This window comes from Loxodonta africana, chromosome 1 (genome assembly GCF_030014295.1).
Source record: "Loxodonta africana isolate mLoxAfr1 chromosome 1, mLoxAfr1.hap2, whole genome shotgun sequence".
NCBI classification, from domain to species: domain Eukaryota; kingdom Metazoa; phylum Chordata; class Mammalia; order Proboscidea; family Elephantidae; genus Loxodonta; species Loxodonta africana.
The window spans coordinates 87,881,477-87,905,626 of NC_087342.1; the positions used below are offsets into that span (position 1 = coordinate 87,881,477).

At 38.6% G+C, this 24,150-nt stretch overlaps 1 protein-coding gene and 1 long non-coding RNA gene across 2 annotated transcripts in view; one reads left to right on the forward strand and one right to left on the reverse strand.

Annotated features, from left to right (window-relative positions):
- Nucleotides 1-24,150, reverse strand: part of LOC135233021 (uncharacterized) — a 146,973-nt gene that overhangs the window by 9,071 nt on the left and 113,752 nt on the right. The window lies entirely within an intron of this gene.
- LOC100675145 (olfactory receptor 12D1-like) lies at nt 23,107-24,130 on the forward strand. The gene has a single exon (XM_003421847.3). The coding sequence runs from the start codon at nt 23,169-23,171 to the stop codon at nt 24,093-24,095; it is 927 nt and encodes a 308-aa protein (XP_003421895.2). The 5' UTR covers nt 23,107-23,168; the 3' UTR covers nt 24,096-24,130.

Sequence of the window (24,150 nt, forward strand, 5' to 3'; positions counted from 1 at the left end):
CCTCAGGCACCAGAAGAAAACAAATAATAAAAATTAGAGCTGAACTAAATGAAATAGAAAACAGAAAAACAATTGAAAGAATTAACAAGATCAAAAGCTGGTTTTTTTAAAAACGCAACAAAATTGATAAACCACTGGCCAAACTGACAAAAGAAAAACAGGAGAGAAAGCAAATAACCAGGATAAGAAATGATATGAGTGATATTACAACAGACCCAATGGAAACAAAAAGAATCATATCAGATTACTATGAAAAACTATACTCAAACAAATTTGAAAACCTAGAAGAAATGGATGAATTCCTAGAAACACACTACCTACCTAAACTAACACAAACAAAGGTAGAACAACTAAATAGACTCATAACAAAAGAAGAGATTGAAAAGGTAATCAAAAAACTCGCAACAAAAAAAAGCCCTGGTCTGGACAGCTTCACTGCAGAGCTCTACCAAACTTTCAGAGAAGAGTTAACACCACTACTACTAAAGGTGTTTCAGAGCATAGAACAGGATGGAATACTACCAAGCTCATTATATGAAGCCACCATATCCCTGATACCAAAACCAGGTAAAGACACCACAAGAAAAGAAAATTATAGACCTATATCCCTCACGAAATTAGATGCAAAAATCCTCAACAAAATTCTAGCCAATAGAATTCAACAACGTATCAAAAAAATAATTCACCATGACCAAGTGGGATTCATACCAGGTATGCAGAGATGGTTCAACATTAGAAAAACAATTAATGTAATCCACCACATAAATAAAAGACAAGAATCACATGATTTTATCAATTCATGCAGAAAAGGCATTTGACAAAGTTCGACACTCATTCATGATAAAAACTCTCAGCAAAATAGGAATAGAAGGAAAATTCCTCATCATAATAAAGGGCATTTATACAAAGCCAACAGCCAACATCACCCTAAATGGAGAGAGCCTGAAAACATTTCCATTGAGATCCGGAACCAGAAAAGGATGCCCTTTATCACCACTCTTATTCAACATTGTGCTGGAAGTCCTAGCCAGAGCAATTAGGCTAGGTAAAGAAATAAAGGGCATCCAGATTGGCAACAAAGAAGTAAAAGTATCTCCATTTGCAGATGACACGATCTTATACAAAGAAAACCCTAAAGAATCCTCCAGAAAACTACTGAAAGTAATAGAAGAGTTCAGCAGAGTATGAGGATACAAGATAAACATACAAAAATCAGTTGGATTCCTCTACACCAACAAAAAGAACATTGAAGAGAACATCACCAAATCAATGCCATTTACAGGAGCCCCCACGAAGATAAAATACTAGGAATAAATCTTACCAGAGATGTAAAAGACTTATACAAAGAAAATTACAGTACACTTCTGCAAGAAACCAAAAGAGACTTACGTAAGTGGAAGAACATACCTTGCTCGTGGATAGGAAGACTTAACATTATAAAAATGTCTATTCTACCAAAAGTGATCTATACATTTAATGCAGTTCTGATCCAAATCCCAAGGACATTCTTTAATGAGATGGAGAAACAAATCACCAACTTCATATGGAAGGGAAAGAGGCCCCGCATAAATAAGGCATTACTGAAAAAGAAGAACAAAGTGGGAGGACTTACATTACCTGATTTTAGAATCTATTGTACTGCCAGAGTAGTCAAAACAGGCTGGTACTGGGTACAACAACACATACATGGACCCATGGAAGAGAATTGAGAATCCAGACATAAATCCATCCTCATATGAGCAGTCGATATTTGACAAAGGCCCCAAAACAGTTAACTGGGGAAAACACAGTCTTTTTAACAAATGGTGTTGGCATAACTGGATATCCATCTGCAAAAAAATGAAACAAGACCCATACCTCACTCCATGCACAAAAACTAACTCAAAATGGATCAAAGACCTAAATATCAAATTTAAACAATAAAGATGATGGAAGAAAAAATAGGGACAAAGGAGTCCTAATACATGGCATAAACAGTATACAAAACATTATAAAGAATGTAGAAGAAAAACTAGATAACTGGGAGCTCCTAAAAATCAAACACCTATGCTCATCCAAAAAAAAAACATCCAAAGACTTCGCCAAAAGAGTAAAAAGACTATCTATAGACTGGGAAAAAGTTTTTAGCTATGACATTCCTGATCAGCACCTGATCTCTAAAATCTATATGATACTGTAAAAACTCAACTGCAAAAAGACACATAACCCAATTAAAAAATGGGCAAAAGATATGAATAGACACTTCACTAAAGAAGACATTCAGGTAGCTAACAGATACATGAGGAAATGTTCACAGTCATTAGCCATTAGAGAAAGGCAGATCAAAGCTACAATGAGATTTCATCCACTCCAACAAGGCTGGCATTAATCCAAAAAACACAAAAGAATAAATGTTGGAGAGGCAGTGGAGATATTGGAACACTTATACACTGCTGGTGGGAATGTCAAATGGTACAACCACTTTGGAAATCGATTTGGTGCTTCCTTAAAAAGCTAGAAATAGGACTACCATACGATCCAGCAATCCCACTCTTTGGAATATATCCTAGAGAAATAAAAGCCTTTACCCGAACAGATATTTGCACACCCATGTTTATTGTAGCATTGTTTACAATTAGCAAAAAGATGGAAGCAACCAATGTGCGCATCAATGGATGAATGGATAAATAAATTATGGCATATTCACACAATGGAATACTACGTATGGATAAAGAACAGTGAGGAATCTGTGAAACATTTCATAACATGGAGTAACCTGGAAGGCATTATGCTGAGTGAAATAACTCAGTTGCAAAAGGACAAATGTTGCACAAGACCACTATTATAAGAACTTGAGAAATAGTTTAAACTGAGAAGAAAACATTCTTTCATAGTTACTAGACAGGGGAGGGAGGGAAGGTGGGAGAGGGCCATTTACTAATTAGATGGTAGATAAGAGCTACTTTAGGTGAAGGGAAAGACAGCACACAATACAGGGGAGGTCAGCACAATTGGACTAAACCAAAGCAAAGAAGTTTCCTGAATAAACTGAATGCTTTGAAGGCCAGCGTATCAGGGGCAGGGGTCTGGGGACCATGGTTTCAGTGGACATCTAAGTCAATTGGCATAATAAAATCTATTAAGAAAACATTCTGCATCCCACTTTGAAGAGTGGCATCTGGGGTCTTAAACTCTAGCAAGCAGCCCTCTAAGATGCATCAGTTAGTCTCAACCCACCTGGATCAAAGGAGAGTGAAGAACACCAAAGACACAAGGTGATTACGAGCCCAAGAGACAGAAAGGGCCACATGAACCAGAGACTACATCATCCTGAGACCAGAAGAACTAGATGGTGCCCAGCTACAACCAATGACTGCCCTGACAGGGAACACAACAGAGAACTCCTGAGGGAGCAGGAGAGCAGTGGGATGCAGACCCCAAATTCTCATAAGACCAGACTTAATGGTCTGACTGAGACTAGAAGGACCCCGGTGGTCATGGCCCCCAGACCTTCTGTTGGCCCAGGACAGGAACCATTCCCAAAGCCAACTCTTCAGACATGGATTGGACTGGATAATGGGTTGGAGAGAAATGCTGGTGAGGAATGAGCATCTTGGATCAGGTGGACACTTGAGACTATGTTGGCATCTCCTGCCTGGAGGGGAAATGAGAGGGTGGAGGGGGTTAGAAGCTGGCAAAATGGACACGAAAAGAGAGAGTGGAGGGAGAGAGCGGGCTGTCTCATTAGGGGAGAGTAACTGGGAGTGTGTAGCAAGGTGTATATGGGTTTTTGTGTGAGAGACTGACTTGATTTGTAAACTCTCACTTAAAGCACAATAAAAATTTTTTAAAAAATACAAATTCTTGCTAACAAAGAAAAAGACAAGTAAATCAACAGAACAAGATAAAGAGTGCACGAACAGGCTGTGTGTTTACGGGCACATGGAATATTACAGAAAAGGCATCACACATCTGGGAAAAAAAATAGCTAAATTCTCTGACTACAGAGAGACAAAGTAGAGCCATTTCTGACTACTCACATTTTATGTACACGTGAAACTAAATACCAAATATAAAACTCTAAATCTAATAAACAAGAACAGCTACCCAATTTGTGAAGCAAAGTAAAAATGCACAGTCTGTTGTTCAAAAATTATTAAAAATTTCAAAGCAAAGCATTAAACTAAGCATAGTGATTTTCTGAACATGGGGCCCTGTGTGACTGCATGTGTTGCGTTCCTATGAAACCGGTCTTTCTAATACAAAAATATTTAAACAATATCATTATGACTTGAAGAAAACAATTTCATAAACAAGACAAAAACATAAAGAGGAAAATTGCTGTTCACGGCTTCATCAAAATAGTGAATTTATAGTCAACGAAGGAAACTGTAGGTAAAATTGAGGTGGCTAACATTTTGAGCAAATGAAGACCAATGTGATAGTTGTTTCTAGATCCAAACAGGATCAGTTTGAATCTTAGTTTCACAGTTTATCACAATAAACTTGGAAATTTACTTAACTTCTCTGACTCTCATGATAAAATTGCAATGATTTTAGTACTTTTTGAGCTCACAATAAATGTTATTTATATTTCCGATTATATTTTTGGCATAAAATAGCAAGGAATTATTAATGTGATAAACAGATATATAAAGAAATTCTGTAAAGCAACAAGAATGGAAACTCAACAGAAAGATGGGCAAAGAATGTTGCATTGTTTTCAGAAAGCTTGCATTCATGTAGATCACACAGAGACACCTCATGGAGAAATGGGTCATGTTTTTATTACTTAAGGACACATCAAGAGGTGAAGATACTCATTGGATACACCAGAGTTCTTCTCCCGAACAGAGAGAAATGTGGGCTTTGAATCCCAAAATTAAACGAAATAATTTAGTGCTATTACCAAAAGTGAAGAGTCAGATTTAGATAGAACAAAAGACCATACTACTTCTCTTCACCCCCACATGTCTGGCAGTTTGTCAAACTGTGGGGGCTTTCGTGCTGCTCTGATGCTGGAAGCTATGCCATGAGTATTCAGTTAACACAGCAGGTTCACCGATGGTGGACCGGTTTCAGCTGAGCCTCCAGATTAAGACAAACTAGGAAGGACCCAGTGAATTAACCAGCAAAAATCTTATGAATAGCATTGAAACATTGCCTAATATAGCACTGGAAGGTGAGCCTCTCAGCTTGGAAGGCACTCAAAAGATGACTGGGGAAGAGCTGTGTCCTCTATGGCACAGATGGAGTTAAGCCTTTGAGACCTTCTTTTGTTGATGTGGCATGACTCAAAATGAGAAGAAACACCTGCCAACATCCATTAATAATTGGAACCGGGGATGTGTAAAGTATGATTCTAGGAAAATTGGAAATCATCAAAAATGAAATACAACACATAATTATTGATATCCTAGGCATTAGCAAGCTGAAATGGACTGGTATTGGCCATTTTGAATTGGGCAATCGTATGGTCTACTATGCTGGAAATGACAACTTGAAGAGGAATGGCATTGCATTCATCATCAAAAAGAACATATCAAGACCTATCCTGAAGTATAATGTTGTGAGTAATAGGATATTATCCACACTCCTAAAAAAAAAAAAAAATTTTTTTTTTTTCTACAAGGAAAACCAGTTAATATGACTATTAGTCAAATTTACACACCAAGCACTAAGGCCAAAGAGGAAGAAATTGAAGATTTTTACCAACTTCTGCAGTCTCAAATTGATTAAACACGCAATCAGGATGCATCGATAATTACCGGTGATTGGAATACAAAACTTGGGAACAAAGAAGAAGGATCGGTAGTTGGAAAATATGGCCTTGGTGATAGAAAGGATGCCAGAGTTTGCATGATAGAATTTTGCAAGAGCAATGACTTCTTCATTGCAAATACCATTTTTCACCAAAGTAAATGGCAACTATACACATAGACCTCACCAGATGGAATACACAGGAATCAAATCGACTACATCTGTGGAAAGAGATATCTTTCAATATCATTGGTCAGAATAAGGCCAGAGGCCAACCGCGGAATAGACCATCAATTGCTCATACGCAAGTTCAAGCTGAAACTAAAGAAAATTAGAATAAGTCCTCAAGAGCCAAAGTATGACCTTGACTATATCCCACCTGAATTTAGGGACCATCTCAAGAATAGATTTTACACGTTCAATGCTAATTACCGAAGACCAGATGAGTTGAGGAAGGACATCATACATGAAGAAAGCAAGAGGTCATTAAAAAGCCAGGAAAGAAAGAAAAGACCAAAATGGATGTCAGAAGAGACTCTGAAACTTGCTCTTAATTGTAGAGTAGCTAAAGCAAAAGGAAGAAATGATAGAGTAAAAGAACTGAACAGACAATTTCAAAAGGTGGCTCAAGAAGACAAATTAAAGTATTATAATGACATGTGCAAAGAGCTGGAGATAAAAAATCCAAAAGGGAAGAACATGCTAGGCATTTCTCAAGCCAAAAGAACTGAAGAAAAAATTCAAGCCCCGAGTTGCAATAGTGAAGGATTCTATGGGGAAAATATTAAACAATGCAGGAAGCATCAAAAGAAGACGGAAAGAATACACAGAGTCATTTTACCAAAAAGGATTAGTCGACATTCAACCATTTCAAGAGGTAGCATATGATCAGGAACCGATGGTACTGAAGGAAGAAGTCCAAGCTCCACTGAAGGCACTGGCATAAAACAAGGCTTCAGGAATTGACAGAATATCAACTGAGATGTTTCAACAAACAGATGCAGCGCTGGAGGTGCTCACTCGTCTACGCCAAGAAATTTAGCACACAGCTTCCTGGCCAACTGACTGGAAGAGATCCATATTTATACCTCTTCCCAAGAAAGGTGATCCACCTGAATGCAGAAATTATTGAACAGTGTCATTAATATCAAGTAAAATATTTCTGAAAATCATTCAAAAGCAGCTGCAGCAGTATATCGACAGGAAACTGCCAGAAATTCAGGTCGGATTCAGAAGAGGACGTGGAACCAGGGATATCATTGCTGATGTCAGATGAATCTTGGCTGAAAGCAAAGAATACAAGAAAGATGTTTACCTGTGTTTTATTGACTCTGCTAACGCATTCGACTATGTGGATCATAACAAATTATCGATAACATTGTGAACAATGGGAATTCCAGGACCCTGAATTGTGCTCATGAGGAACCTGTACATAGATCAAGAGGCAGCTGTTCAGACAGAACAAGGGGTTACCGTGTGGAGTAAAGTCAGGAAAGGTGTGTGTCAGGGTTGTATCCTTTCACCATACCTATTCAATCTGAGCAAGTAATTCAGGAAGCTGGACTGTATGAAGAAGAATGTCATCAGGATTGGAGGAAGAGTCATTAACAACCTGTGTTATGCAGATGACAAAACCTTGCTTGCTGAAAATGAAGAGGACTTGAAGGGTTTACTGATTTAGATCAAGGACCACAGACTTCAGTATGAATTGCACCTCAACATGAAGAAAACAAAAATCCTCACAACTGGACCAATAAGGAACATCATGATAAATGGAGAAAATATTGGTGATGTCAAGGATTTCATTTTACTTGGATCCACAAACGACACCCATAGAAGCAGCAGTCAAGAAATCACAAGACGCATTGCATTGGACAAATCTGCTTCAAAAGACCTCTTTAAAGTGTTGAAAAGTGAAAATGTCACCTTGAAAACTAAGGTCCGCCTGACCCTAGCCACGGTATTTTCAATTACATCATATGCTTGCGAAAGCTGCACAATGAATAAGGAAGACTGTAGAATTGATTCCTTTCAATTGTGGCCTTGGCAAAGAACATTGAATGTATATTCACAGACTGCCCTATACCAAAGAACGAACAAATCTGTCTTGGAAGAAGTACAAGCAGAATGCTCCTTAGAATCATGGATGGCAAGACTACATCTTACATACTGTCATGGATTGAATTATGTCCTGCAAAACATGTGTGTATCAATTTGACTGGGCCAGGATTCCCAGTATTGTGTGATTCTTTATTTTGTAAACCCTGCGTCTATGATTTTAACGAGGGAGGATGGGCGGCAGTTGTGTTAGTGAGGAAGGACTCAGACTACAAGATTAGGTTGTATCTTGAGGCAATCTCTCGAGGTATAAAAGAGAGAAGCGAGCAGAGAGACGGGGGACCTTGTGCCATCAAGAAAGCATTGCCAGGAGCAGAGCACGTCCTTTGGACCTCGGGTCCCTGTGCAGAAATGCTGCTAGTTTGGGGGAAGATTGATGAGAAGGGCAACAGAGAGAAGAACTCTGCCCCTGGTACTGATACTCTGAATTTGGACTTTTAGCCTACTTTTACTGTGAGAAAACAAACTTCTCTTTGTTAAAGCCATCCACTTGTGGTATTTCTGTTATAGCAGCACTAAATAACTAAGACACATATTTGAAACATGTTGTCAGGAGGGATCAGCCCCTTGAGGACATTATGCTTGGTAAAGTATAGTGTCAGCAAAAAAGAAGACCCTCAAGTAGATGGATTGACAAAGTGGCTGCAACAATGGGCTCAACCATAACAACGATTGTGGGTGTGGTGCAGGACCGGGCAGTGTTTCATTCTGTTGTATGTGGGGTTGCTGTGGGTTGGAATCAACTCAATGGCACCTAACAACAACAGTTGTCTTCATTCCTCTTTCTTTGGGTTTCTCCAGAATCACAATAATAAACAAATAGAATATTAAAGATAATCATCTTCCTGTTGTGATAAAAGGGATATAAAAGTTCCCACTCTCACGGCCAATTCTCCTTACACTTTAAACTCAAGAGCATTTTCCAAGGGAACTCTAAGACAAGAAAGTGAATCCATACCTCTGTCCTAGGAACTTTGACTAAGAAAACATATTTGGCAATTGAGACTTGTGTTGTTGTCCATGATTCTGAAATTAAGGAACTAATGTAGTAAGGCAAGACAATAGGAAGATTTAAAAAAAGAAAAAATGAAACTCAAGATAGGAATTCCCCAAGGCTACTCCCTCTTTTTTTTTTTTACTCCCTCATATTGCAGGTGTGGAAAAGTATCCTGTTTTTTCTTATAACAATTCTTCTCAGCACCCAAGGGGCACTCTCCCTCAGAATTTTTATGTCTAGAGATCTGTGGCTCATAAAACAGCAAGCAGAATTTCAGAAAGGAAAAAAGAGGAGTTTCATGATGAAGAGTTTATGCTGCAATCCCAATATTAATTCTCTTTTCAAATATTTTTCTATTTATACTCACCGGGAGTCTAAAACTGAAAAGTTTTCTGTGAATCTGAACACTATCAGGTAAGAAGATGAAACAGGAGATAGTCTGGGAAGTTGCTCATATTGTCTATTAGCAAGTGGTCTGCCTGTTTGCTAGTATTAAAGATAAATGCCCAAAGCAGATATCCTATTTTCTAAGAGACTCCTTATTGTAGTGGCTGTGAATGCACTTTACTTCCCACATTTTTGTTGCTATTTCCCTTCTCAGTTCAACATGCCTGATTCTCTAGACATCCTCCAAAGCAAGTTAAAATCCCTAAATATCAAAATGGCAGTGAAAGAAATTCTTTAGTACAGAGGAATCTGATTTCTAATAGTCTATAAGAGTTTTTTGGTTTTTTTTACAAGAGTTAGAAAAAGTTTTCCCTGCAAATGGATTTTTGATACAATCTGTTTTGTAGGTTTGAGAATCAAAAGTGATATTTGACATGTCATTTGTGTTTTAAATGGGAATTTTTCAAATGCATTTGTATTTTAGAAAGAAAAAAATGTAGATATACAAAATATACATGGCTATCCAAAAAGCTATTCTGAATGATTTGAAGTCAGCCTTTCATGGAAGTGTACCAGAGATGAGATAATTTCCCAAAATTGTTAACAAGTATAGAGAACCTTGGAGCCCTGGTGGCACAGTGGTTAAGTACTCAGCTGCTAACTACAAAAGGTTGGCATTTCGAATCCACCAGCTGTTCCTTGGCAACCCTATGAGCCAGTTCTACTCTGTCCTGTAGGATCGCTATGGAATCAACTCAGTGGCAAAAAGTTTGGTTTTGGGGTTTTATAGAGAGCCTAGAACACCAGGGGTTCTCAAGAAGTCTTCCTTAGTTCGTATACTTTTTCACTCTAACCACCTCATTTTCTTCTGTCAGTGGTTTCTCAACCTTGACTGACTCCCCTTTTACAGGAAACTTCTCAACATCCGCATCTCTTCAGATTTTCTTACACTTATTCTTCTGTCAATGCCTCCCATCCCTATAAAGTTCCGTCCCTTCCTCACTTCCTTCCTCGCAATCAGCAAGAGCTAATTCACTACATCGGGAAATTAAAGGAACAAAAAGGAAGCTATTTCACAAAAGTATATCTGCTTTGTCAGTGTACCTAAAAGAGATAATGTCAGGTACTTTTCAAATAATGGAGGAAAGAAGATTCGAAAGCTTTTTTGTCTCTCAGTAAATAGTCTGAATTTAGTCAAATATAAAACCTTATTATAAAGAACTTATTTACAATTCCTCAAGAGTTTTAGCATTCACTGAAGAAAACACTGTTGTTTCAAATCTGCAAGAGAAATGAAAATTAGTGCATTCCTTTAGTAGAAAACAGCAATCTTATTTGACAGAAAGGGCAAAAATAGAAAATTTATTTTTTGAATGAGAAGCCCTAGAAATTTCTAAGGACTTTAGAGAGAGCTGATATGCAGCAGACTGCCTTCCAGGGTAATAGAAGGCAAAATGACTGCCAGTGTCAGATTAATGGAACTACAGGTGAAGAAGGTGAATTTCACTTGAGGTGAAATATTTCTTGATAACTGAAGAAAACCAAAACCAAACCCATTGCTGTCAAGTCCATTCAGACTCATAGTGACCCGATAAGACAGAGTAGAACTGCCCCATAGGGCTTTCAAGGAGTGGCTGGTGGATTCCAACTGACGACCTTTTGATTAGCAACCAAACCCTTAACCATTGTACCACCAGGGCCCCATGATACCTGAAGAGTGATGTTATTTCGGGCAAAATAAAAATAAGATTTAAGGAAAAAGAGCACAAGATTTCAAGTGGGCTGAAGCCATAGATACTTAAGGGAAAACTCAGTATTCGGTGATGTAAGGGAGAAACTCTTAAGCCAATTAGAGGAAGAGCATTACTTGCCCAGGGATTCAAAATATGGTAAAAGAAAAAGATCCCAAACCAAGGAGAAAATGGAAGCACTATACCATTTGTCATCAGAGAAGTAATATGGCAGTCCTATTTTGTGAAAATATTAAGGCTCATGTCATAAGAATGACCTAAGCTTCTCAGCAGATACACACACACACACTAAAAAGCCCTTGCAGCTGAATGGATTCCCACTCATAGCCAATGTGTAAGGACAGAGTAGAACTGCCCACTAGGGTTTCCAAGGAGCAGCTGATGGAGTCCTACTGTCACCTTTTGGTTAGCAGACCAGCTCTTAACCACTAGGCCACCATCAGCAGACTTAAAACCGGTTGCCTTTGAGTCAATTCCAAATGATAGGGACTCTATAGGACACAGTAGAACTGCCTCATAGGATTTCCAAGGCTGTGAATCTTTACTGAAGCAGACTGTCACATCTTTGTCCCACGGAGTAGCTGGTAGTTGGAACCGCCAACCTTTCGGTTAGCAGCTGAGTGCTTAACCACTGTGCCACCAGGGCTCCTCTATCAGAAGATGTAGCAGTAATAAATTTTTTTTTACTGCTGCATAGGGTTTTCTTGGCAGTAATCTTTTTTTTTATTATTCTGCTTTAAGTTAATGTTTACTATTCAAGTCAGTCTCTGGTACAAAACTTACACACATTCCTATGCATTCCTATGTGACCTTAACTGCTCTCCCCGTAATGTGACAGCACACTCCTCCTCTCAACACTGTATTCCCCATGTCCAATCAACCAGCTCCTGTCCCCCTCTGCATTCTCATCTCACCTCCAGATGGGAGCTGCCCACATAGTCTCAAGTGTCTACTTGACCCAAGAAGCACACTACTCACAAGCATCATTTTCTGTCATATAGTCCAGTCTAATCTTTATCTGAAGAGTTGGCTTCGGGAATGGTTCTAGTTTTGGTCTAAAGGAGGTCTCCGGGGCCATGACCTCTGCAGTCCCTCCAGATTCAGTCAAACCATTACGTCCAGTCTTTTTACAAGAATTTAAGGTCTGCATCCCATTGTCCTCCTGCTCCAGTTGAGATTCTCTGTTGTGTTCCCTGTCGGGGCAGTCAGGCATTGGTGGTAGGTGACACCATGTAGTTTTTCTGACCCCAGGCTGACGGAGTCTCTGGTTTATGTGGCCCTTTCTGTCTCTTGGGCTTATATTTGTCTTCTTTCTTTGGTGTTCTTCATTCTCCTTTGCTCTAGGTGGGTTGAGACCCATTGGTGCATCTTAAATGTCCCATTGATAATGTTTAAGACCCCAGACACCACTCACCAAAGCGGGATGCAGAATGTTTTCTTAATACATTTTGTTATGCCAGTTGACTTAGATGTCCCCTGAAACCATGGTCCCAAGACATCCAGCCCTGCTACTGTGGCCTTAAGAAGTGTTTAGTTGTAATCAGGAAACTTCTTAGGTTTTGGTTTAGTCCAGTTGTGCTGACCTTTCCTGTATTGTGTGTTTTCTTTCCCGTCACTCAAAACAGTTCTTTTCTAATATCTAATTAGTGACTACCCCTCTGCCTCCCTTCCCATGCTCATAACAATCAAAGGATATTTTCTTCTGCGTTTAAACATTTTCTTGAGATCTTATAATACTGGTCTCATACAATATTTGTCCTTTTGCAACAACTAATTTCTTTTGGCATAATGCCTTCCAGAGTCCTCCATGTTGTATTTCACAGATTCGTCATTGTTCTTAATTGTTGTGTAGTATTATGTGAATATACCATAATTTATTTATCCATTCATCCATTGATGGGCACCTTGGTTGCTTCCATCTTTTTGCTATGGTAGACAGTGCTGCAATGAACATGGGTGTGCATATCTGTTTGTGTGGGGGCTCTTATTTCCCTAGGATATATTACAAGGATTGGGATTGCTAGATCACATGGTAGTTCTAGTTTTTTAAGGAAACACCAAATCAATTTCCAAAGGGGTGGTACAATTTTACATCACCACCTGCAGTGTATAAGTGTTCCAGTCTCTCCTCAGCCTTTCCACATTTATTATTTTGTGTTTTTTGGATTAATGCCAGCCTTGTTGGTGTGAGATGGCATCACACTGTAGTTTTGATTTACATTTCTCTGGCAGCTAATGGTCTTGAGAAATTCCTCATGTATCTGCTAGCCACCTGAATGTCTTCTTTAGTGAAATGCCTTTTCATACCCTTTGCTCACTTTTTAATTGGGTTATCTGTCATTTTGTTGTTGAGTTTTGCAGTATCTTGTAGATTTTACAGATCAGACGCTGATCAGATTTGCAACAGCCAAACACTTTTTCCCTGGCTGTAGGTAGTTTTTTTTGGTGAAGCCTTTGGATGAGCATAAATGTTTGATTTTTAGGAACACCCAGTTATCCAGTTTCTCTTTGGCTGTTTGTGCATTGTTAGTAATGTTTTGTGTACTGTTCGTGTCATATATTGGGGCTCCTAGCCCTAGCAGTGTCCTAATTTTTCTTCCATGATCTTTTTCGTTTTCGATTTTATATTTACGTCTTTGATCCATTGTGAGTGAGATTTTGTGCATGGTGTGAGGTGTGGGTCTTTTTTCATTTTTTTGCAAATGAATATCCAGTTATACCAGCACCATTTGTTACAGAGACTGTTTTTCCTCATTTAACAGACTTCGGACCTTCATCAAATATCAGCTGCTCCTATATGGATGGGTTTATGTCTGGATTCTCAATTCTGTTCCATTAGTCTACTTGTCTTTTGTCATACCAGTACCAGCTATTTTGACTACTGTGATAGGTTCTAAAATCAGGTAATGTGAGGTCCCCCACTTTGTTCTTTTTCAGGAATGCTTTACTTATCCGGGTCCTCTTCCCCTTCCACATGAAGTTGGTGATTTGTTTCTCCATCTCAGTAAAAAATGTCAATGGAATTTGGATTGGGATTGCATTGTATCTGTAGTTCGCTTTGGGTAGAATAGACATTTTTACAACGTCACATCTTCCTATTCACAAGCAAGGTATGTTTTTCCACTTATGTTGGTCTCTTTTGGTTTCTTACAGTAGTGTCTTGTAGTTTTCTTTGTGCAGGTCTTTTATGCCTCTGGTTAGATTTATTCCTAAGTATTTTATCTTCTTGGGGGCTATTGAAAATGGTATTAATTTGGTCATTTCCTCTTCAACATTCTTTTTGTTGGTGTAGAGGAATCCAACTGATTTTTATATGTTTAACTTGTATCCTCATACTCTGCTGAACTCTTCTATTACTTTCAGTAGTTTTCTTGAGGATTCCTTAGGGTTTTCTGTGTATCAAATCATGTCATCTGCAAATAGAGATACGTTTAGTTCTTCCTTCCAATCTGGGTGCCCTTTATTTCTTTATCTTGACTCATTGCTCTGGCTAGGACCTCCAGCACAATGTTGAATAAGAGTGGTGATAAAGGGCATCCTTGTCTGGTTCCAGTTTTTAAGGGTGTCTCCATTTAGGATGATGTTGGCTACTGGCTTTGTATAAATGCACTTTATTAAGTTGAGAAATTTTCCTTCTATTCTTATTTTGCTGAGAGTTTTTATCATGAATATGTGTTGAACTTTGTCAAATGCGTTTTCTGCATCAATTGATAAAATCATGTGATTCTTGTCTTTTGTTTTATTTATATGATGGAATCCATTAATTGTTTTTCTAATGTTGAACCATCCCTGCATACCTGGTATGAATCCCACTTGGTCATGTTGAATTATTTTTTTGATATTTTGTTGTTGAATTGGCTAGATTTTGTTGAGGATTTTTGTGTCTAAAGTTCATGAAGGATATAAGTCTGTAATTTTCCTTATTTTATTGTGTCTTTATCTGGTTAAAAAAAATTTTTTTTTTTTATCTGGTTGGTATCAGGGATAAACTGGCTTCATAGAATGAGTTTGGGAGTATTCCATTCTTTTCTGTGCTCTGAAATACCTTTGATAGTAGTGGTGTTAACTCATCTCTGAAAGTTTGGTAGAATTCTTCAGTGAAGCCATCAGGGCCAGTGCTTTTTTTTTTTTTTTGCTGTTGGGAATTTTTTAATTACTTTTTCAATCCCTTCTTTTGTTATGTGTTAATTTAGTTGTTCTACTTCTGTTTGTGTTAGGTTAGTTACATAGTGTGTTTCTAATAATTTGTCCATTTCCTCTAGGTGTTGCAATTTGTTAGAGTATAATTTTTCTTAGTATTCTGTTAGGATTCTTTTAATTTCAGTTGGGTCTGTTGTGATATCACCCATCTCATTTCTTATTTGGGTTATTTGCTTCCTCTCCTGTTTTTCTTTTGTCATTTTGGCCAATGGTTTATCCATTTTGTTGATCTTTTCAAAGAGCCAGCGTTTGGTCTTGTTAACTCTTTCACTTGCTTTTCTGTTTCTTTAATTTTTATTGTTTGCTTTCTTCTGGTGCCCAATGGTTTTTCGTTGCTGTTGCTCTGTCTTTCTACTTTTTCAAGTTGTAGGGATAATTCTTTCATTTTAGCCCATTCTTCCTTTTGGATACGTGCCTTTATTGCTATAAGTTGACCTCTGAGTACTGCTTTAGCTGTGTCTCAAACGTTCTAGTAGGAAGTGTTTTCATTTTTACAGGATTCTATGAATTTCTTTATTCTGTCCCTAATTTCTTCTATAACCCAGTAATTTTTGAGCAAGGTGTTGTATAGTTTCCATATGTTTGATTTCTTTTCCCTGCTTTTCTGTTATTGATTTCTACTTTTATGGTTTTATGGTCAGAGATGATGCTTTGTAATATTTTGATATTTTGGATTCTGTGAAGGCTTGCTTTGTGACCTAATATGTGGTCTTTCTGGAGAATATTCCATGTATATTGGAAATGGTTCCAGTTGGGTGGACTGTTCTGTATATGTCAATTAGGTCAAGTTGGTTGATTGTGGCAATTAGATCTTCCCTGTTTTTATTGAGCTTCTTTCTGGATGTTTTGTCCTTCACAAAAAGTGCTGTGTTGAAGCCTCCTATTACTATTGTGGAGCTGTCTATCTCTCTTTTCAGCGCCGTTAGAGTTTGTTTTATGTATTTTGAAGCCCTGTCATTGGGCATGTAAACATTTATTATGGTTATATCTTCCTGGTATATTGACCCTTTAATCATTATATAGTGTCCTTCTTTATCCTTTGTCGTGGATTATACTTTAAAGTCTATTTTGTCAGAAATCAATTTGCCACTCCTGCTCTTTTTTTGATTGCTTTTTGCTTGATATATTTTTTTTCCATCCTTTGTGTTTTAGTTTGTTTGTGTTTTTAAGTCTAAGGTGTGTCTCTTGTAGGCAGAATATAGACAGATAGTGTTTCTTTATCCATTCTCCCACTCTCTGTCTCCTTATTGGTGCATTTGGTCAATTTATATTCAGCCTAATTATGGATAGGTATGAGTTTTGTGCTGTCATTTTGATGTCTTTTTGTGTGTTGTTGAGAGTTTCTTTTTTCCACTTTATTTCTTGTGCTGGGTAGTTTTCTTTATGTATTGTCTTTTCTTCTTATTCATTGTTGTTGATTTAGTATTTGCTGAATCTTTATGTTTTTCTTATTTTTTATTTTGATATGTAGGATTCTTAGTTTCCTTTATGCTTACCTTAGTATTTACCCTCATTTTCTATGTTTAAACCAAACTTTTATTTCTTTGTATTGCCTTGACTTCCTCTCCATATGAAAGATCCATGACTACGTCTTTTAGTCACTCTTTTTTGATTTAATATTGCCGTCTTTTACATAATGACATCTCTTTTTCCGTGTTTTGAGGGTTTTTTATCTTGATTTCTTTTTGTGATTTCCCCATCTGGGTTGATATCTGGTTGCTCTGTCCTGTGTTCTAATCTTGGTTTTTTATCTGATGTTATTGATTTTCTTACCAGAGGATTCCTTTTAGTATTTCTTGTAGTTTTCATTTGTTTTTTGCAAATTCTCTAAACTTCTGTTTATCTGGAAATGGCCTAATATTGCCTTCATATTTGAAGGGCAGTTTTGTTGGATATATGATTCTTGGATGGTGTTTTTTTTTTTTTCATTCAAATCTTTATATATGTCATCCCATTGCCTTCTTGCCTGTATGGTTTCTGCCGAGTAGTCCGAGCTTATTCTTATTGACTCTCCTTTGTAGGTGACTCTTTGTTTATCCCTAGCAGCTCTTAAAATTCTCTCTTTATCTTTGGTTTTAGCAAGCTTGATTGTAATATGTCTCGGTGACTTTCTTTTGGGATCTACCTTGTATGGCGTTCAATAATTGTTTTGGATAGATATCGTCTTATGTTTCACAATACTAGGGAACTTTTCTTCCAACAAATCTTCAACAATTCTCTCTGTATTTTCTGTTAACCCTCCCTGCTTTCATACTCCAATCAGTCAAAGGTTATTTCTCTTGGTAGAGCCCCACGTTATTCTTAGTGTCTCATTTTTTTTTTTTATTCTTTTATCTGATTTTGCTCAAATATGTTGTTGCCAAGTGCTTTATCTTCCATCTCTCTAATTCCGCCTTCCATTTCGTCAATTCTGCTCCTCGGATTTTCTATTGAGTTGTCTAATTCTGAAAATTTATTGTTAATTTTCTGAATTTCTGTTTGCTGTCTCTCTATGGGTTCTTGCAGTCTATTAAATTTGTCATCATGCTCTTAAATAACCTTCTTAAGTTACTCTATTGCTTTTTCTGTGTGTTCCTTGGCTTCTTCTGCATTTTGCCTGATTTCCTTCCTGATCTCTTGAACAGTTGTGTATATTAATCTTTTGTATTCTACCTCTGGTAATTCCAGGAAGTTCACTTCATCTGGAAAATTTCTTGATTCTTTTTTTTGGGGAGCTTGCTGAAACCATCATGATCTGCCTCTTTATGTGATTTGATATTAACTGTTGTCTCAGAGCTTCCATAGGTTATTGTATTAATTTATTTTATGTTTGCTTACAAGTCCTAGCTTCTTGCTTTGTTCTGTTTTGATATGCCCAAATAGGCTACTCAAGTGAGCTAGTTTGGTTATTGTCTCCTTTGAAGCTCTAACATCCTCTCACCAGGTGGCTAGAGCTGTTACCAAATATATGAGCCTGGGAGTCTGTTTACTTTTCTTGTATGGATTCAGCTGTGATGTCCAGGTAGTCAGTCACCAAGTGTGTGGTGCAGGCTCTCACATACAGTCTTAGATGAGCAGGAGTGATTGGTGTATTCTCAGGTATCTGGCTATAGCAGGGGATCATGCTCTGAGCAAGGCAGGGGGCTGACAACCACCCATGAATGTCTGTAAGGAAAGCGTGTCCGCATACCCTGGAGTCCATAGGTGGGTAGGTTTTGCAGCCGGACTATGGGCACACGGTCCTTTTGGCTGTAAGGACTGGGAGGCACCAGTTGTCCTTGGACCCTTGTCATGGGTGGCTGGGTGGCGTGGGTGGAGCCACCAGTCCTCAGGCCCCTGATTTGGGTAGGAGAGGACCCTGCTTAATAGGCAGAGAAGTGTCAAATGTCATGAACCTCTCTCTCCACCACACAGATGAAACAGATGAGGTCAGACTTCAGTTATAGACCCTGTTGTACTGTAATAATGAGGGACTACACTGTTGAAATGGGCCTATGCAGATCTCTGCAGGGGTGAAAGGCATTCAAAGTCCATGGACTGCTTGTGCTTCTGCCCAGGCAAAGGAGCCACTTCTGCCCTGAGTTCTCAACTTAAGGAAGCAGGCTGATTATTTTCCCCCCTGTTTGTTAATTTGTTCTTTCTTGAAGGCTGGGAGAATGGCTCAGGATGTGCCAGAGGTCCTGTCTCTGGCCCAGGGAAAGTGCTGCAGAGGGGGGAGAGGCCAGACAGTTCTTTCCAAAGGGGTGTTTTTCAACCCGTGTAGTAGATTAGATTCAAGTACTTATCTTTTACCAAGAGCACCACTTTTCACTGATTCTGGAGGCGTCAGTAGACTCTCCACCACTGCCCGCTCTCTCCCACTATGGGAAACAGGTCCCAAACTCTACTGCCTGCCTTACCATGCTTGAGCCAGGGGATCTAACCTGTAGGTACCAGTTCCTGCTGGGTCAGGTCCAGCAACTCCTCGCTGCTTCTGAACTGACTCTCCCTCCCCCTGCTGCTCTGTCCAGTTCCTCAATTCTGCCTTTGATATTCAAGGCTCCTACCTTGTCATATATAATTAATTTGTTGTTTTTTTTTTCGAGTCTTTGTTGTAAAAGGGACCACGAGAAGTGTCTGAGTACTCTGCCATCTTGGATCCACCTCCAGTAGTGGTAAATTTTTAAGCAACCCTCTGGCTAATAATATTTGATTAATGTGGTCTCCTTTCCTAAACCAACAAAGGCTGCATCATGTTTTCATGGATGTGCCTCAGAAAGGGATCAGTAAGAGGATACCTCTAGTCCTGTTTACATTCTAAAATGAGGAATTACTACTATTTTAAAGGGCTTTTTTGTTTCTTTAAAGAGTTTGTGGTTGTAATGAATTCATCCCTGTCTTAAATCTTTCTCAAGGGCTTCCTTTTTTTTATTTTGAAGTCTTCATATTTTATTATCATAAACGGTGTTGCTAGAAGTATTTTCCTGATTGAATCCACTATAATTATAAAAAATAATTAAAAGAAAAAAGGAGAACTGTCCACTGGCTCTGCTTGAAATGAGATCACACCTTTGATGAATATATCACAATTTTTAATCTAACTTATTTTTCAAGGATATTTGGATTATTTCCAGTTCCAGGCTATGAAGAGTAATACTTTTATGAATATTCTTTTTTTACTGTACTTGAGATGAAGGTTAATCGAACAAACTAGTTTCTCATTAAACAATTAGTATACATATTGTTTTATGACATTGACTAATGACCCCAGGACATGTCAACACCCTCCCTTCTCAAACTTCAGTTCCCTATCACCAGCCTTTCTGTCCCCTCCAGCCTTCTAGCCCTTGCCCCAGGGTTGGTGTGCCCCTTTAGTATGTTTATTTTATGGGCCTTTCTCCATTTTGGCTGAAGGGTGAACCTCAGGATTAACCTCATTACTGAGCTGAAGGAGTGGCCTGGGGTCATACTCTCAGGGTTTCTCCGTACTGTGTCAGGCTAGCAAGTCTGGTTTTTCTTTTCGAGTTAGAATTTTGTTCTATATTTTTTTCCAGCTCTGTCTGGGACCCTACCATCCCTGTCAGAGCAGCCAGTGATAGTAACCTGGCACCATCTAGTTGTACTGGGCTCAGTCTGGAAGAGACCATGGTAGCTGTGGTCCATTAGTCCTTTGGACAAATCTTTCCTTTGTGTCTTTAGTTTTCTTCATTCTTCATTCTTCCTTGCTCTCAAAGGGGTGAGACCAGTGGCATATCCTAGATCCTAGATGGCTAACAGGCTTTTAACACCCCAGATGCTACTCACCAAAGTAGAGTGTAGAACATTTTCTTTAAAAAAAACTGTGTTATGCCAATTGAGTTAGATGCTCCCTGAGACCATGGTCCCCGCAGCTGTGATGGGCTTCTTGATAGGTTTATAGATACCAGCATGGTAGGGTGCTTTAAAAAATGACCCTATTAAGATGACTTAGGAACATGAAAGGAAAGTTTTATCAGAATGTAGATGTTCAAAGGCAAAGATGGAAGGCAGACAACATGCTCTGGATCGCTGAGAGAAAAGGGATATTACTTATGAATCTATTTAAAAAAACAAAAACAAAAAAAGATTGGCTAAGTCACAGTCCATAATAGACATGTAGACTTAATATTTAACAGTTTAATAGCCCAATTTTTATAAAACCTATGAGATTGGAATCATGTAAAACAACTATATTCTCTTTCAAGTCGTTTTTGTTGGCAACAAAATACTCTTTGGGGATAGTGTTCCATATATAATTTTGTCTTTTCTTTTAAGTGATGCTGAATCAAACTTCAGTCACTGAATTTCTCTTCCTGGGAATGACAGACATCCAAGAACTGCAGCTTTTTTTCTTTGTGGGTTTCCTCACAATCTGCTTTGTCAATGTGGCTGGGAATGGAGCTATCCTGATGATTGTCATCTCTGAGCCAAAACTCCATTTTATTCATTTCCAAACAGAGGCTTGGCAAGGGTGACAAGCACCCAGGGACAATCTTTAAGTTGTTCCCTTCCCAATTTCAGGATGAATAGGCTTTGATAGGTGGGACATGTCAGAAGAACGCCTTCCCCCATTTTGTCCAGCTGCCTCAGTCAGGTGCATTTCATATTTGTGGCACCTCAGATGCCATTTCACACCTCATCTGGTGCCCTGTTGGACATGCACCTGGGGCAAGTGCCCACCTTCAACTCCCCTTAAGCACAATGCTTCTGTTCCCAAAAGGTCACTGCCCTGAAAACCCTATGGAGCAGATCCACCTTGAACACATAAGGATGCCATTAATTGGAATCAACTCAAAAGCAACTAGTAACAACAGCAACTTTTTCAAATAAAGGAAGAAGCAAAGATTCACGAGTTTGCTTCCTCTCAGTAAACAGTCTCAACTTAGTCAAACATTACACCTTAAAATTAACTTATTTAAAATTTTATCAAATGTTTTAACAGTCATTGGAAAAAAAAACACTATTATTTCAATTATGTGAGTGAAATGAAAATTAATGTGTTCCTTTAGTAGAAAACAGAAACTTCATTTGATGGAAAGGGCAAAGAAGACAAAACATGTTTTTTGAAAGAGAAGAGCTAGAAGTTTGTGGGGACTTTGGAGCGAGCTGACATGCAGCAGATAGCCTTTTGGGGTGATGGAAGACAACATGACTGCCAGCGTCAGATTAACGGAACTAGAAGTGAACATGGTGAATTGCACTTGAGGCAGAATATTCCTTAACATCTAAAGAATGATGTCATTGCAGTCAAGATAAAAAAAAGGACCTAAGGAAATAGATCACAAGAGAAGACAGAACTTCAAGGGGACTGAAGTCATAGATAATTCAAGGAGAGGTCAGTGTTTGGTGATCTTAGGGAGGAACAGATGAGCCAGTTGGCGGCAGAACTTTATTTACCCAGGAACTCAGGGATATGATAAAGAAAAAAAAGTCCCAGAGCAACTCGAAGATGGAAGCACTATATCATTTGTAGTCAAAGAAGTAATTTGAGAATTCTACTTTGAAAAAATATTAAGACTCATATTATAGGAATAAACTAAGCTTATCAGCAGCTATATCAATGATAAAAATTTCAAATAAACCTCAGGCTAATAATATTTGATTAATGTGCCCTCCTTTCCTATATCAGCTAAAGCTTCATTACCCTCCTATGGATGTGGCTCAGAAAGGGACCAGTAAGAGGATACCTTCAGGCCAATTTACATTCTAACGCAAGGAAAACCTACTACCACTATTTTAAGAGTTTTTGGGGGTTTTTTTTGTTTGTTTCTTTGAAGACTTTGTGGTCTTTAAAGAACTTAATGAGTTCTTTCCTCCTTACTTTCATCATGCTAAAGTCTTCCAGGTGGCTTCATAGTAGGTTTAGAGAGAGCAGTGAGCTGGAGTACTTAAAATTTGTACCTTATTAGAGCTGATTTAGGAAGATGAAAGGAAGGTGTATCACAATGTAGATGTTCACAGGCAGAGAAAGGAAGAGGCCAACAACATGCTGTAGATCTCTGAGAGAAATTAAAATATTAATGATAAATCAAAAAAAGAAAAATAACATTGACCAAGTCAAAGAACAGACATATAGACTTAATATTTTACACTTTCTTGACTGACATTCTATAAAACCTCTGACATTGGGATCATGTAAAACAATTATAAAAACAAAACCAGTTGCCATCAAGTAGATTTCGACTGGTGGGGACAATATGTGTTACAGAGTAGAACTATGCTCTGTAGGATTTTCTTTGCTGTAATCTTTACAGAAGCAGATCACCAGGCTTTCTTCTAAGGAGTCACTGGGTGAGTTCAAACCAGCAACATTTCTGTTAGTAGTGGAGCACAAACTGCACCACCCAAAAAAAAAAAAAAAAAAACCACCCAAGATCCTTCAAAACAACTATATTCTCCCTTAAAACCTTTTGTCGTGGAGAGAAAATCCTGGGCTGGGAGGTTTCTGATTCTCATTAGAAATAGTGTTCCACATGTTATTTTATCTTTTCTTTTAAGTGATGCTGAATCAAACCTCAGTCACTGAATTTCTCCTCCTGGGACTGACAGACATCCAAGAAGTGCAGCCTTTTCTCTTTGTGGTTTTCCTCACCATCTACTTTGTCATTGTGGCTGGGAATGGAGCTATCCTGATGATTGTCATCTCTGATCCAAGGCTTCATTCACCTATGTATTTCTTCCTGGCAAACCTCTCATGTCTAGATATCTGCTACTCCACAGTGACACTGCCGAAGATGCTAGAGAACTCCTTCTCTACACACAAAACAATTTCTTTTGTGGGATGCGTAAGCCAGCTTCATTTCTTTCACTTCCTGGGCAGCACAGAGGCCACGTTGTTGGCTGTGATGGCCTTGGACCGCTTTGTGGCTATCTGCAGACCACTTCGTTACAATGTCATCATGAATCATCAGCGTTGTACCCAGATGGCTAGTACAACCTGGGTCATTGGGTTTTTCCATGCCCTGCTACACTCAATAATGACCTCTCACTTGAACTTCTGTGGTTCCAACCAAATCCGTCACTTCTTCTGTGATATTAAACCATTGCTGGAGTTGGCATGTGGGAACATTGAGCTCAACCAATGGCTGCTCAATACTGTCACGGGGGCCATTGCCATGGGCTTGTTTCTTCTCACAATTCTCTCCTATTTTTACATTATCACCTATCTCATCTTCAAGACCAATTCTTGTAGCATGCTTCACAGAGCATTGTCCACCTGTGCCTCCCACTTCATGGTAGTCAGCCTTCTCTATGCTCCTGTTATCTTCACCTATATTCGTCCTGCCACAGGCAGCTCCATGGATCAGGACTGGGTCATTGCTATCATGTACACTGTGGTCACGCCTGTACTCAATCTGCTGATCTATACTTTGAGGAACAAGGAAGTCAAGAAGGCTTTGATCAGGGTGATCAGAAGGAAGCTATGACTTGAAGGACCTAGGGAACTCTTCTGTGGCATACAGAAGCAGGCAATGAGAAAGT

What these genes read in the sequence shown, in the direction of transcription:
- LOC100675145 (XM_003421847.3), top strand. Translation starts at nt 23,169, where the DNA reads ATGCTGAATCAAACCTCAGTCACTGAATTTCTCCTCCTGGGACTGACA.